General features: G+C 42.8%; 1 protein-coding gene across 1 annotated transcript in view; it reads right to left on the bottom strand.

The window, feature by feature from the left end:
* Positions 1-14,981: 14,981 nt before the first annotated feature.
* The window catches only part of LOC120997963 (probable cation-transporting ATPase 13A5), a 262,081-nt gene continuing 260,337 nt past the window's right edge, over positions 14,982-16,725 (bottom strand). Inside the window, exon 30 of the mRNA XM_040428345.1 lies at positions 14,982-15,618. Coding sequence (XP_040284279.1) covers positions 15,364-15,618 — 255 coding nt within the window. The 3' untranslated portion in view covers positions 14,982-15,363. The remainder of the gene's footprint in view (positions 15,619-16,725) is intronic.

Raw genomic sequence — 16,725 nt, 5'->3', positions numbered from 1 at the left:
TGGCTGGTCAGGGGACTGGAGATATGTGTAGCGAAATGGGTGTTTTTTCTACACAGGTGACAGGAGAGGAGGAGCATAAGCAGGCAGAGGAGCTACAGTGCGATGAGGAAGACGAGGCAGAGGACCCAGACACGCCGTACCAGTATGCAGTGGAGATGGAGGCAGAGAGATGATTTCTGGCTCTCCACCATGGGGGCCTTATTTTACACCCGCTGAGAGGGAGGACAAACTGAACTACTATAGAGACATCCTATGTAGTCAGTTGGCTGCTGCCTATCTGCTCCATTGTCCATCCTCTCCCAGGTATGACCGGGGGGGGCCCTCTGTACTCACATTCCACTGCCATGGCTGCTGGGTAGGGGTGGAGTGGCAGGAGCACCACCAGTTCCATCAGCAGCAGCCTGAGTCTAGAGTCCCTTTTTGAAGAAACTACTCACCAGCAGAAGCATCTAGACCTGGGGCAGAACCTGAACCAGCAGGTGGTGGCATACTTGGAGTTTACCCTGCCAGCCGTCATTGAAAATCCGCTAAACTACTAAGCAGCCAAACTGGAATTGTGGCCGCAACTTGTCGAGTTTGCTCTGGAAAAGCTGTCCTGACCGGCCAGTAGTGTGGCATCAGAGCAGGTGTTTAGTGCGGCGTGGCAATAGTTACACCAAGAAGAAGTCGTCTGTCCACCCAAAATGTAGAGAGATTGACCTTTGGCAAAATGAATCAGGCGTGGATCAGCCAGGATTTCCACCCACCAATGCCTGATGAATCAGACAAGATCATCCATGGTGCCACACCAACACTTTGACAAAAGAGACCGGTTTCTTCTGGCTACCTACCTCAGCTACATCTGATGCCAAGTGCTACCCATCTTCAGTGGGTACTGGTATTGGCACCCACCACCACACTATGTCACCTTGCCACTCAGTGGCCTCCTGATGCTGCTGCCATCTCCACACTATGTCACCTTGCCACTCTGAGGTCTCCTCATGCTGCTTCCACCTCACCACTATGTCATGTGGGCCACTCTGTGGACTTCTTATGCTGTTCCCACTCTCCCTACTTCATGACTGGGCCACTATTTAGCCTTTTTGGCTTGGCTGACATCATCATGTATTTGACCCTTCTTATCTGTCAGATGGAAGGGAAAAAAAGACTGGCTACCTATCTCAGCTATTACTCTGAGGCTGCCACTCGCCTGATGCCACACGCCTGATGCCAAGTGCTACCCACCATCTTCAGTGGGCACTGGTATTGGCACCCACCTCCACACTATGTTACCTTGCCACTCTGTGGTCTCCTCATGCTGCTGCCACCTCCACACTATGTCACCTTGCCACTCTGTGGCCTCCGGATGCTACTTCCACCCTCCCTACTTCATGACTGGACTATTTAGCTTTTTTGGCTTGGCTGACATCATCATTTATTTGACCCTTCTTCTTATCTGTCAGAAGGAAGGAAAAAAAAGAAGCGTGTAGCAGCTGTAAGGCCTGTATGGTCCCATCAGAATTGGCTTGTGATTTGGTAGCCAAAAGCAGGAGTGGGTACAAAACACAGAAGACATGCAAATATTCCGTTCACGTATCATCTCTGTTTTGGATCCACTCCTGTTTTTTTGGCATTAGCAATACTGATGGATTACTGACCAAATGCTGACTGAGTGAAGGCGGATGCTCCACAGACAGGATCTGTATTTTGTGGGTTATTGTTCTGACGGATCAGAGGAAGGGCAAAATAATCAGTTACGTCAACACAAACTTACTGCTGACACCCTTTTCACTCTGTCGGGGGGGGGGGGGGCTCCACTTGTATAAGCGTTTAATAGAACAGGTTCTGTTGACATCTATGTAGAATCAGCTGACGACGGTGTAAAAAGAGGTCATTTCTTCTTGAGTTATTTGGTCAGTTTTGACCCCATGACTGGCCAAATAATTGAAGTGTGCAGTTATTCTAAGAGCGACGCCTGTCATCTGCATGTCATATGAACAGTATTTTTTCACTACCAAAGCAGACTCCCTATGCATGTTACTGCAAGGAACATTGTTCTACACCCTTATAAAGGCTCTTTGGAACCATGAAATAGCCGTTTTTTTATGACATTTTCCAAATAATTTGGCGAATCAAATTTTTAAAAAATTCGCTCATCTCTAGTCAGAATTAATTTCTGTGCCAGTTATGTGATCTGTGGTCATTTGACCAGATAATGGTTTATAGGGGCAGTTTTTGGAGGTCTGGTTATGATAAAGACAAGGTCCAAAATGCATAGACCCGCTGCTGTGTTTATGATGTGAACTTTATAGCTTTAGATTTAATAAAACTACACACAAGCTTTTAATTCTTATTTGACACTACTGCCAAATTTTGGTATTGTTACTCTATGAAACAAAAACAGAAAATGAGCCAAAAAGCACCACGGCCAGAGCATGTAGCTATTTTCAAAAAACACCATAGACAAAGCGTAAAAGAAGTGAAGAAAAGCACTACAAAAAAAATATTAAAAAAATTAATATGTAGCACTTTTCATAAATTCCATAACTAACATCTGAGGGCCCAAAAATGCTGCAAAAAAGTATAATTAAAGCAAGAAAAAACGTTAAATCAAAAACATTAAAAAGAAACTACTGTACTTATCGACCCCTTTGTAATTCAGCCATTTTTGCATTGTGGACACAGCCACATTTTTCAAATCTGACATGTCAAAATGTATGTGGTACTTAGAGCTAAGGGAATCAATTGTAAACTAATCGAATGTTTACAAATTTCCCCAAAAACTTTAGTTTCCAACAAATCCGTATTTTTTTTGATTCATCCTGCACCAATTGATCAAAATAGCATCTGCCATTTTACATATCAGACTACATGGAGGATGAGAAGATAAAGGAGGATCACATGACTTTGTCCCATGGGCTGGCCCATAATGTCTTGCAGTCAGCCTCATTCAATTATGAGGGATTATAGCTGTGATTAGATTTAAGCGAATCAAAGCATCTGAAGTGGAATTCGATCCGAAGTTAAGGAAAAATTGAATTTGCAACGAATCAGAATTTCCTGGCGCTTCATGGTAACAAATTGATTCTTTCCAAAAATAGAGGTGACTAGTATTGAGCGAATCGAAGTATCCGAAGTGGACTTCGATCTGAATTTCAGGGATAATTCGATTTGCCGCAAAGCTGAGTTTACTCATGCTTCGTGTTAACAAATCTTCCCAGAAATGGGGGTAAAAATAAAAAAAAAAATACACACCTCATCCCTTTTGAGCGGGAAGAGGCTACAGAGGCCATCTTGCTTGAGGATCCCATGTGAAGTGATGTGCAGCCAGCCAGCGTGATGACATCATATTTTTATCGAGCATGTTGTTACGGACGCGCCAATACCTAATATGTACACTTTTTATTTTTTTATTTCACTTTAACACAATAATGGCATATTTGAAATAAAAAAATGATGTTTTAGTGTCTTCGTGTTCTGAGAGCTATAGTTTTTTTATTTTTTGAGCGACTTTCTTATGTATGGTCTCATTTTTTGCGGGATGAGGTGACTGTTTTATTGGTACCATTTTGTGGGACATACGCCTTTTTGATCGCTCTGTGTTGCACTTTTTGTGGTGTAAGGTGACAAAAATGGCTTTTTTGACATTTTTTATTTTTTATGGTGTTTATCGTACGCGGTCGATCATGTGATATATTTATGTCAGCAGGGGGACCGCATCGGGGCGGGAGGCACAGATAGGGGGCAGCGCTTTAAAGGGGGGGCATGGCCAGCAGGAAGGGGCATATTTGAGGGTTTGATGCATGCATGGGGGGGAAGGCGGACCGCATCAGGGGTAAAAAAAATGGATGGGGGGACGGGGATCGCATTGGAGGCCAGGCTCACAGGAGGGGTGGGGAGGTTGGAGGCGCACAGGAAGGGGGCAAAGATCGGGGGCACAGATGGGAGGCTTCATTACACATTACCTGATTTCAGGCTCTGATCTGCAGAGCGCAGATCAGAGCCTGAAACCGGCATTTTAACACTGCCGCGATCCGATTGGTTAGTCTGCACAGACTAACCAATCGGATCGATTGCCGGCAAGGGGCCACTCTGATCTGTCCCTTGCCGGCATTACTAGACTGTATGCTGTCCCTGACAGCAGCAGGGCAGGGGAAGAAGCTTTAATCCAAGCGCTTTGCAGCGCTTGGATTAAAGAACTGCCTGACGTCTATACACGTGGTAGCTGCACGGGGCATGTGCAGCTATCACGTATATATACAGATTGCGGTCGGGAAGGGGATAATGATGGGGGTGGGGGAATTAGGCGCAATCACCTTTTCCTGTCATTGTATCCACTACTTACAAAGAAATTTGCTTCATGACAAATTAATTTGTCACAAACCAAATTTTTGGGAAAAATTCGGCGAAGCAGCCAAATTGAATTTTTAATAACTTCGCTTATCTCTAGAAGTGACATTTATTACAAAGTGAAAGTAAGAAGCCCGCGAACAAGAGATCACCCATAATGCAGTGCAGCAAGCCAATTAGCAGCTAGCCAGCCCCTGTGATGACACAGCCCTATAAAAATCCTAATTCAAACTGATCTCACCATTTTACAGTGAACTAAGCATAGGGAGAGACGTGACAATGCTTGGGACAGTGTTTAACAAAGCTTTAATTGTAGAAAATTGGATTGGGAGACTGCAGGAACAGTGTAGGGAGATAATAGGGAGAGTTTTTACACACTGTAGTGAGAGCTTAGGTGAGACTGCAGGGACAGCTCAATTTGCATCAATCCCTGCACAGAGCTGTTTAAGCAATTCTATTACTCCTTGCTTCTCAAATTGGGGTGAATAAGTAGGGTAATTTAACTGTTATTGGGGTATACCCTTTGTTTAATAGATATGCAGATCTATTAAGCCTTGATTGGGGGCTTGATCCAATTGGGGTGAATAAGTAGTATAATTGTACTGTTATTGTGGTGTCCCCTTGTTTTATAGATACACTACTCACAAAAAGTTAGGGATATTAGGCTTTTGGGTGAAATTTATGGAAAATATATAATATCATGAGAGTAGGGCATTTAAGTAGAAGCATGCAGCTGTGATTTCCTCATCTCAAACAATTTATTAAAATAAAAGCCAATAGTGGTGGGTATACCCCCACAAAAAATGTGTCTCAATAACTTTTCATGTGGCGTTGAGCATCAATTACAGCTTGACAACGATGTCTTATGCTGTTCACAAGTTGACTTATTGTCTGCTGAGGCATGGCATCCCACTCTTCCTGAAGGGTGGCCCTCAGGTCATTGAGGTTCTGAGGTACAGAGTTACGAGCCTCAACATGGCAACTCAGCTGATCCCATAGGTTTTCAATGGGATTCATGTCTGGAGAAAGTGCACTCCATTCGAGGTACCCCAGTCTCCAGCAGCCGTTTCCTAATGATGCGACCTCGATGAGCTGGCGCATTGTGATCCTTGAAGATGAAATTTGGCCTGTGTTGTTCATGCAGAGGCACAATGACTGGATTTATGACATTATTCAAGTAGTATGGGCTTCTCACTGTACAATTCACAAAGTGTAGGGCAGTTCTGTGTTGACTAGACACACCTGCCTATATTGTAACACCACCACCACCACCAAAGGCTCGTCTGGTTGGTGCATGGAGCTCTCCTTATATACAAAAGTTTTGTGTATTAGATTGCGTGCTGATATTAGCTGCAGTCCCTTTGTGGGTCAGTTATCAGTATAAGAATAAGGATTCAGGGCTCTTTACTCATTGTACAATGGCGTCCTGTGGAAAGATGATATTGATTGCGGTGAGAACACGTGGAGTCTCTCTGTGTAGAGAATGGTGCGGGATGCGGGACCTTGTTGCATCAATGGGATTGATGTAGCCTATACTAGTGTTAATTTTTCTTACAGGATACTTAGTATCCAGAAATTCACGTGTAGCCCATGTGGGGCAATCATGCGGGTATTGATCCGTTCAGGAGTATCGCTTCGCACAGAACTGCTATTTTTGAACATAGTCAGGTGAACATGTAAATAAAGAGGAAGTTTTGATCGTTGTTCTATTTTATTTCATTTTTTTTATGAGTGTTTTACATATATGCATATGAGTTTTTAAATGATTGGGCAATGCTGGAAATAGGACCATAATAACGAGGAAAAGTTAATAGGGCATTTTTAGCAATGAGATAAAAAATGAGAGGATGTGACGTGGTGATAACTACCGCCCATACCAGAAAGTGAAACTGAGACGCCCCCAGACGAAGCAGGAGCGAAACCCAAGTCGGGCTTTATCATATGTTCCATGTGATGTTCAAGATTACGATCTTGTAAGTATAATAAAGAAGCGTGAACTATTTTACATGCGGGTCTGTGTTAAGTTGATACTCTCTTTGAAGGCGTGAGAAGCATACCCACTACCGCTCGTTGGTTCAGAGACTAAGAAGCTGCGAAGGAGGAAGGATAAAGGAGGAGATTGGATGAAGCAGCATAAAAAGAACCAGTCATTTTTTGTGTTACCCCTAGGCTTTCCTTTATTGCAGCGCGGACCCTAACTACTTTTTATACATAGCGCTCTCCTTGATGCCTCCAACATCGTTGGCGGCCATAATTTCTGGTCAGCGTGAATTGACTTTCATCAGTAAACAGCACTAAGGCCCACTGGTCCCTTGTCCAGCATAGATGCTCCCTGGCCCATGCAAGACAATGATGCCTATGCCTGGTGGTGTGGTCAGGTACCCTTGCAGGTCATCTAGCATGTAGACCATGCTGATGTGAATGATTTTTAATGGACTGACATGACGCAGGTGCCTCTCAACTCCCTCAAATGTGCCTGGAGTTTTGTGGCATTCATCATCTGGTTCCACAGAGCATTGTTCACAATGAAGTGGTCATCAGTGTGGAATATGGCCAAAGGACTTCTACTTCTATTCCTTTTTGTTACTCTTTCAGTCGCTCTGTATCTCTGTTGCAACCTGCTGATGACACTCTGTGATACTTTAATCTCAGTGGCCACTTCCGTCTGAGAACATCCTGCTTGAAGCCTCTCAATGGCGAGGTACTGTTGATCAATTGTAAGGTGTCATCTTGGTCTCATGATGTCAAAATGTGAACAGCATGATGAGGAGGACTGTTTAAACACCAATTGTAATTAAACCATAAAATTTATCGGGTGATTCATGGATCAAACAGCTGTTGTGAATTTTGCCGTTAAGCTCCTTGTTAGAGAACAGCAAGTTGTGCAAAAAGTACTGAAACATTAAACAGTTTGACATGTGCACACAGTGATAAAGTATAATGGAAAGACAACCCCAGGCAACTGGTTTTGGCTAAAAATAACTCATGAAAACCACTGACCAAACACTAACTACTGACATGATTTAGGTATAAGGCTATCCCTACATGTTTAGGTTTTTTCAGATTTTCTAATGCAGTGTTGACGCTAAATCCAGGAGTAAATAGATTCATAAAACAGAAGTATTACTGTATGTGCCTATTTTATTTTAAAGGAAATGAATCTTAGGTAACTTCTAAGCAACTAGCTAACACTAGCTAATGTTAATGCTCATCAGCCCACCATCAGGAGGATGCTGAACAACAATGGTGTGCATGTCAGGATTGCAAGGAGAAAGCCTCTGTTCTCCAAAAAGAACACTGCTGCCCGTCGGCACTTTGCTAAAGATCAGCTAGACAAGCCAAAAGGTTATTGGAATAATGTTTTGTGGATGGAGAGAACTTTTTGGTTCAACTCTTTGAGAACATTTTCTGTTTTTGCGTTTCTGTTTTTCACTCCCAACCTTCCCAGAGCAATAACTTTTTTTATTTTAACTTTCACATAGCCATATGATGAACAAGTTGTACTTTTTGTTGGCACCATTTGCTGCATGCAATGTATTGGGTAGATTTAAAAAATCCAAATAGGGTGGAATTGAAAAAAAATATACGGTACATTTCCCCCACAGTGTTATGGCTTTTGGTTTTACGACCTTACCATATCTCTATATAAATGGACCCATGGACTTCCTTCTCTAAGTCAGTATGATTACAGCAATACCACATTTGTATAGTTTTTCTTATATTTTAATAATAAAGAAAATATTTATTTTTTGTATCACCATATTCTGACTCTCATAACTTTTTTAATTTTTATGTTCTACAAAGCTGTGTGAGGGCTCATTTTTTACGGGGTGATCTGTACTTTTTATTGATATCATTTTGGGGTGTGGATGACTTTTGATCTTTGTCTTTTTTTTTCACTACGATTTTCTCTGTATGGGATAAATGGTTTTATATTTTAATAGTATGTGGATTTTTAATAGGGCAATGTCTATAATTAGAAACTCACTATGTTCTTAAGTTTTGTGGAAACTGGCTTGGGACAGTTTGTCATCATTGATATAACAATAAATTCTGAATTATTCCAAAAAATTCTAAAGGAAAATGTCAGAACATCTGTCCATAAGCTGAATCTCAAGAAAACATGGGTTATACAACATGACAATGACCATGAGCACGCAAGGTGGTTTGGAATGGCAAAGTTAAAGTCCTGAGTGACCTTAATCCAATGAAAATGTTGTAAACCTGAAGGAAGCAATTCATGGGAGGAAACCCACCAACATAACAGAGTTGAAGCTGTTTTGTATGGAGAAATGGGCTGAAAATCTTTCAAGCCAATGTGCAGGACTAATCAACAATTACAGGATTTGTTTAGTTGCAGCTATTGCTGCATAAGGAGGTCACATCAGATTCTGAAAGCAGAGGTTTAAATACTTTTAAACACACACAGACACATGATTTTGGATCGCACATAACTAAAGCACAATTATATCCTAAACATTTATTGTACTGTTTTCTAGTTCACTTTCCAAAGATCTTTCATGAAGTATCCATCACAATGAAGCACAGAGACATGAAAACCAATTTTTAATTTTAATTTATTTAACATGATTAGTGTGTCAACACATCAGGTTTTTATTCACATAAATATAGCTGCAAATTTTATTGGAATTCTTGACTTGTACATCAGGGTAAAATACTGTATGTTTCAAGTAAAGTACACTATAAGTGCACACAAAATCTCACTGCTCGTGTTTATTGTCCACAAAGTCGATTCAAATTATGTGCAGGATAAGCTCCCCGCACATTTGCTAAATGTATCCATAGGCCTCCGTTCATGTAGCATATGCTAAAAGGGTGTCCTTTTGGCATACGCGCTACCGATATGCATTTGTATAATTGTTTTTGTTGTATAGAATTGAGTAGTAGACTTTACTAATTAAAAAAGAAGGATCCAGTAAAAATATATACCACACAGTATGCACTTGTTGCCACAGAGAAGCTATGCCTATATTGTGGAATATGTAGTAGCCTTTCTTTGGAGGTATATGTTGGGAAATCTTCCCTAAGTGTACGTCCAACAGAAGGCTCAAGCATGGTGTGAACCAAGCCTTGCTGAAATTCTTCACACACCAAGCATTTTAGTAACTGGTGAAGTTGTCATGTAAGCAGTTGATCCTGTATATAACACCACAAGAATACATATACGTCAAAACATGCACCCCCAAAATGTAGTCTAATAAATCATATAAATTGTATTGGGTCATAAGACACAAAAACATCAAACCAATGAGGTAAAAAAACTATGTAAATACAGATGTACAACTAGGGGGTCACAAAAAATCTGAGAGAACCCCCCAAAAAAGCACAGATTTGCAATAAGGTAAAAAAAAAAAAATAATAGCAAAGTCCAATACAGTACAGACCAAAAGTTTGGACACACCTTCTCATTCAAAGAATTTTCTTTATTTTCATGACTATGAAAATTGTAGATTCACACTGAAGGCATCAAAACTATGAATTAACACATGTGGAATTATATACATAACAAACAAGTGTGAAACAACTGAAAATATGTCATATTCTAGGTTCTTCAAAGTATACACCTTTTGCTTTGATTAATGCTTTGCACACTCTTGGCATTCTCTTGATGAGCTTCAAGAGGTAGTCCCCTGAAATGGTTTTCACTTCACAGGTGTGCCCTGTCAGGTTTAATAAGTGGGATTTCTTGCCTTATGAATGGAGTTGGTACCATCAGTTGCGTTGAGGAGAAGTCAGGTGGATACACAGCTGATAGTCCTACTGAATAGACTGTTAAAATTTGTATTATGGCAAAAAAAAAGCAGCTAAGTAAAGAAAAACGAGTGGCCATCATTACTTTAAGAAATGAAGGTCAGTCAGTCAGCTGAAAAATTGGGAAAACTTTGAAAGTAAGGGCTATTTGACCATGAAGGAGAGTGATGGGGTGCTGCGCCAGATGACCTGGCCTCCACAGTCACCGGACATGAACCCAATCGAGATGGTTTGGGGTGACCGCAGAGTGAAGGCAAAAGGGCCAACAAGTGCTAAGCATCTCTGGGAACTCCTTCAAGACTGTTGGAAGACCATTTCAGGGGACTACCTCTTGAAGCTCATCAAGAGAATGCCAAGAGTGTGCAAAGCAGTAATCAAAGCAAAAGGTGGCTACTTTGAAGAACCTAGAATATGACATATTTTCAGTTGTTTCACACTTGTTTGTTATGTATATAATTCCACATGTGTTAATTCATAGTTTTGATGCCTTCATAGTCATGAAAATAAAGAAAACTCTTTGAATGAGAAGGTGTGTCCAAACTTTTGGTCTGTACTCTATGTGTTTTATATGCCCTTGAACCATAAAGCCCAAGTACTGGATATCATGTTAGGGCGTGTTCGCATTACCGTTAGAAATTCCGTTACAGTGTTCCGTTATGGCGGAATATAACAGAATTTTAGGACTGAATGGAAAACTGAAAACTTTGTGAAGCATTCCATTTTGCTCCGTCGTAACACATGTCTATGGGCACAAATAACGGTTTTGTTTTGTTCCATTATACATAACTGAAAAAAAAAGTCCTGGCGCCAATGCAGCTTGCATGTTATATAGTAGTCAGCCACATGTAAAAAATGAGTGAACTACTTGGTGTACTGTGTCAGCATGGGATGTTAGTGCCAATATGGCTAACCGTTATGGTATCCAGAATTGTTTACAACCTCCTGCATGGATATGGCATTTCAGTAACTGTGATGCATACGTAAAGGTAAGTAGCAAGGACATGTGGTGAATCTGATTTTTATTTTGGCTCATTCTTATATATGCACATTACATACTTGTTTCTTACATGTTCTTGCTGTAACAGTTACTTCGCTATTTGTATTGGATTTCTGTGTAAACGTTATATCTTCAGTGTCATTAACTATGATTACCTATAATTCCTTTACTCAGGTGCCACAGTTACTGAGATCTGTCATAGCCGAACCGGCGTCTGTAACAATCTCTGGACACCATATCTAAAATGCAAAAAATCTAAATAACAGTTACTTATACAATCAATTTTAAATATCTTATTTGTGAATTAGCTCATTTTCTTTAGGAATTTAGGGGGATATATGAAACAATCCTGCTCCTATCTAACTTTCCACTGCACTCAAACATGAGCATGTACAATGTTTTCCGGCTAAATGCTGGAGCTACATAGTGATTTTGGCAGGGCCGGATTAACATAGGGGCTGATGGAGCTGCAGCTCCAGGCCCCTGAGTGAAAATAGGCCCTGCAGTGCTGCCAACACATCAAGCTGCAGCCCGCAATTGCCCCTCTCCCCGACCGAGCTGGCGGCGCGGTCGGCCCGGCCCTGGACCCTGTTGTCCCTCTTGAAAACTTGTGTGCAGTGCGGGGCGCCAGCACAGGGAGACGAGCGCTTCTATTGCGAAAGCGCTCAACTCCATCTGTATAGCGGCAGGGCAGGGGAGAGGCGTGTCCCTCCCCTGTGTCTCTGATAGGCTGCAGGCACTAGGCCGGCAGCCTATAAGAGGCCGGCGCAGACGTCATCGTGCAGCCTGCGGCCTGAGGCCTGCATCGCATCGCTGAGGTAAGTATAAGTTTTATTTTTTTTTATAAATACTTTTACTGGCACATGATGGGGGCATGGGGGGCCCTCTTGTTATACTGGCACATTATGGGGGCCCTCCTGTTACTGGTGCATGGGGGGGCCCTCTTGTTATACTGGCACATGATGGGGGGGCCCTCCTGTTACTGGCACATGATGGGGGCATGGGGGGCCCTCTTGTTATACTGGCACATGATGGGGGCCCTCCTGTTACTGGCACATGATGGGGGCATGGGGGGACCCTCTTGTTACTGGCACATGATGGGGCATAGGGGGGCCCTCCTGTTACTGGCACATTATGGGGGCATGGGGGGCCCTCTTGTTATACTGGCACATGATGGGGGGGCCCTCCTGTTACTGGCACATGATGGGGGCATGGGGGGGCCCTCTTGTTATACTAGCACATGATGGGGGGCCCTCCTGTTACTGGCACATGATGGGGGCATGGGGGGGGCCTCTTGTTACTGGCACATTATGGGGCATAGGGGGGCCCTCCTGTTACTGGCACATGATGGGGCATTGGGGGGCCTCTTGTTACTGGCACATTATGGAGCATGGGGGGTCTCTTGTTACTGGCACATGATGGGGCATAGGGGGGCTCTTGTCACTGGCACATGATGTGGGGGCTCTCTTGTTACTGGCACATGATGTGGGGCTCTCTTGTTACTGGCACATGATGGGGCATAGGGGGGGCTCTTGTTACTGGCACATGATGGATGGGGGGCCCTCTTGTTACTGGCACATGATGGGGGGCATCTATGGGGGCACATTTTACTGGCACATTATTGGGGGGCATCTATGGGGGCACTTATTACTGGCACATTATTGGGGCACTTTTTACTGGCACATTATTGGGGTCACTTTTTACTGGCACATTCTTGGTGGGCACTATAGGGGCATCTACTGAGGCCACAAAGAAGGGGTATTTTTTATGGGGGGCTCTGTACAGTAGCATTTTATACTGGGGCACATTATGGTGGGTACTGTTAGGGAGAGGAGTACTATGGGGTCATCTATGGGGGCACTAAGAAGGGGTATTTTATACTTGCAAATTATGGGGGACACTGAGGGCATCTACTGAGGCATTTTATACTGGTAAACTATGGGGGGCACTAGGAGGAAGGGGGAGAGGAGCACTATGGGGGCATTTACTGGGGGCACTATATAGGGGTATTTTATACTGTCACATTATGGGGGCACTATGGGGACATTAGCTCAACTGGGGGCATTACAAGGGGGTATTTTTTGCACTGTCTATTATAAGGAGAATTATTACTATTGGGGGGGGGGGCATTATGGTGGGCTTTATTACTCCCCCATGGTATGACCCCCCTAGTAGCAGCACCAGCCTCTCCCTGCTCTGCTATCCCTCTGTCCCTTCACCAAATCCTTATTATGAAATCTTTCTCATTAGGATAAAACACAACATCAGCTCCGCCGAGCCCCCGGCCAAAGTGTGGAAGTGGCGTCCGAGATCCCCAAGGACCAAGCCAAGTAATTGTAAGTTTTCATGTGAAATATGTTTGTTATACACATATAGCATCCACTGTGCCACACAATGTACAGTATACTGTACCTCTACACTGTGCCACACAATATACACTATACCGCTACACTGTGTAGTCTGTTCTATAAGCACCATTGTTTTTGCCCTGTGAGTTCATGCCTGCACCTTCTTTGACACACACACATCCCGTATGTGCTGTGAATGGGGATTGCGGTGCATGCACAGTCTCAGGTTCCTACAGACTCCACATTTGTGTACCGCAATCCCCATTCATGGCACATGCGCAGGATCTCAACACGTCGCTGTCAAGTGAGCCGTTGGTGTCAACCAAAGGAGCGGGCATGACTTCACACGGGAGAGGTATTACGGTCTGGAGGACACAGAGGACCCCCTACCACACCTCTTTTGACACTCTGGGCCCCCATAAGTGTTTTACTTAAAAAGGTATGCAAGGTATCAATACATCAACATCTATTCAGCTATGAAGATAAAACAATAGTGATACACCGGCGCTTGCACTGAAATAGACTGACGCAGCGGTACCGCAACGGTATCGCCACCGTTGAAAATCAAGTAAATGATGTATGTAATATATGTATTAGGTACTGCGCGACATATACCCCTTTAAGTCTCCTTGCCTGTTCGCCACTTTGAAGGTCTGCAGTAAATAATACAGAAACTCACAGATTTTTTTGGAATACCTTATCCTAGATGTTCATCTGTGAGAGCTGTTCTCCTGCGTCTTTCTGTTTTTTTCTTTTTTCTTTTCTTTTAAGTGCCGTTCAGGATGAGGAAAGGTGTAGGGGGCTGGACCCTAGTAGTCGTTTGTGATTTTTTATAAAATACAGAGCTTGCCCCGGCCAGTGGCACAGCTCGTGGTTTAAAAGGAGCCGCTTTGTGACGTCACGGCAGTAGCTATGGTGGACCAGGAGGACCAAAGTTACTCCAACTGACGAAGATTAGCGAACTAATCGAAACGCGTTGGTGTATCTTTGGTCCTCCTGGTCCACCGTAGCTATTGCCGTGACGTCACGCAGCTCTCCGTGCGAGCACGAAAAAGCGGCTCCTTTTAAACCACGAGCTGTGCCACCGGTTGGGGCAAGCTCTGTATTTTATAAAAAATCACAAACAACTACTAGGGTCCAGCCCCCTACACCTTTCCTCATCCTGAACGGCACTTAAAAGAAAAGAAAAAAAAAAAACAGAAAGACGCAGGAGAACAGCTCTCGCAGATGAACATCTAGGATAAGGTATTCCAAAAAAATCTGTGAGTTTCTGTATTATTTACTGCGGACCTTCAAAGTGGCGGACAGGCAAGGAGACACTTAAAGGGGTATATGTCGCGCAGTACCCAATACATATATCTATTCAGCTATGCTGGTGATTTCATATGCATAAAACATATGACAGATGCACTTTATTTGTGTTATAAAAAATTGCTCTGCGTTGCGTTTTCATTTTCTATAAAAAGGCCCATTAAAATCTTCAGCACCAGGCCCATGATGCTCTTAATCCGGATTTTGGCTGCGACACACATGGGGTGGACAAAAATTGCAGCATTGTGATACTTCTATACTGTGAATTGCAGCATGATAAAAATGGATGGAGTTGCTTTGTGACTTTCAAGTTGCTGTGAAGGTGACTTGACAGTCATAATAAAACCCATACAGCAGCAGAATCAACTTCCTGGTCGCAGCATGACTCCATTCACCTTCACTAGCTGCAGAGCTACACATTGATTTCTATATGTATGAGATGTGTAATCCACCAGGTTGCTGTGTGACACCATCCAATTTCGTACACAGAACTATTTAGAGTGTGGGTGTTTACATTGTATTCGATGGACATACATACATGTGTACATGAAAATATATTTTTGTTACTTATCAAATCCTTGTGCACTAAAAAGTTAAGGCTTGGTTTTAATTTTTTCCATTTTGCTGTCCATTGTCACAACCTTCTTCAGTGCTCAAAGCACTGTCCTGCTCATAACTTTGATTAATATAGACTCTGGCATACCCGTCGGTCAAACTGTTCCCAGAAATTGTTCTTCCAATAGGTGGCCAATCCTTGTCCTCTTCCAGAATTGTATGAAACTTTTTGTATTTACTACCTGGTTTAATCTTTAGGCATTTCTTCATAGCCAACCAAAGAGCTCTGTTATCCAGAATGAATTCCTGAAAAGCAATAATTAATAATAAATGGATCTGAAAAAATTGGCATTAACCAGTTGTTGTGTAGTGTATTATAAAGAAATAACGAATAAACAACAACCCAATGTGTGATTATATTCTCATACTGAATAAAATAGAAAACAGAAATAAACAATATAATTTTTTTTTAAACAAATCAGTGGTAACATTAGGGGCGTTGCTAGGGTCTCAAAAGATCCGGGGCCCAAGACCCAACGAATATGGCCCAGTTCTCCAAGTTTCCCCCCTCCCCCCACATTTTGCTGTCCTTGCTATACAGCAGCACATTCCTCTCACATCCAGGGCCTCCCAGGTGACGTCTCCTCTGATGTAGATCTTCTGTCATCAGCTTCTCCATTTGGTCTGTATAACTTATCTCAGCCATCTCATCTCTGCAGACAAACAAACATCTTAGCTTCCTCACATTTCTATCATCATTCCCCAACCTTGAGTCCCCACAGTGTTATCCTGCTGCTCACTGTGCTCCCCAATATTCCCAATACTATTCTGAAGACATATGAATGCCCCCATAGTAATAGTGCTCCTCATAGTTCCACCAATAGTAATTCTCTTCTAGAATGCCCTCATTAGTAAGAGAGCCCCCTACAGTGCCCCCAACAGTAATAACGCTCCCCAAGAATGCCCCCATTAGTAATACTACCCCCTACAGTGCCCCCAACCATGATAATGCTCCCCAAGAGTGCCCACATTCATAGAGGGGACCTCCAGTATTAATAATGCCCTTACAGAGCCCCCGATAGAAATAAGGCCCCCCTATTGTCCCTCCAGTGGTAATAAAGCTATCTACAGACCCATCAGTAGTATTAAGGCCCCTCATAGTACTCTTAGTAGAAATAAGGCGGATCTATAAGTCACTCCTACAGAGCCAACAGTAGTAATAAGAATGCCTATAAAGTCCCCTGGATTTATAATACCCCTACAGTGCCCCCAGTAATTATACTGCCCCCTACTGTTATAATGCTCACCCTGAAGTGCCCCCTGTAGTTATATTTCTCCCTCCACCATACAGTCCCATGTAAATAACATCACACCATCTCTTCTGCCCCCTCCAAAATACAGTTCTATGTAAAT

The sequence above is a fragment of the Bufo bufo genome, chromosome 4, assembly GCF_905171765.1.
Source record: "Bufo bufo chromosome 4, aBufBuf1.1, whole genome shotgun sequence".
In the NCBI taxonomy this organism is placed as follows: Eukaryota; Metazoa; Chordata; class Amphibia; order Anura; family Bufonidae; genus Bufo; species Bufo bufo.
This window is presented reverse-complemented; position numbering and strand designations above follow the sequence as displayed.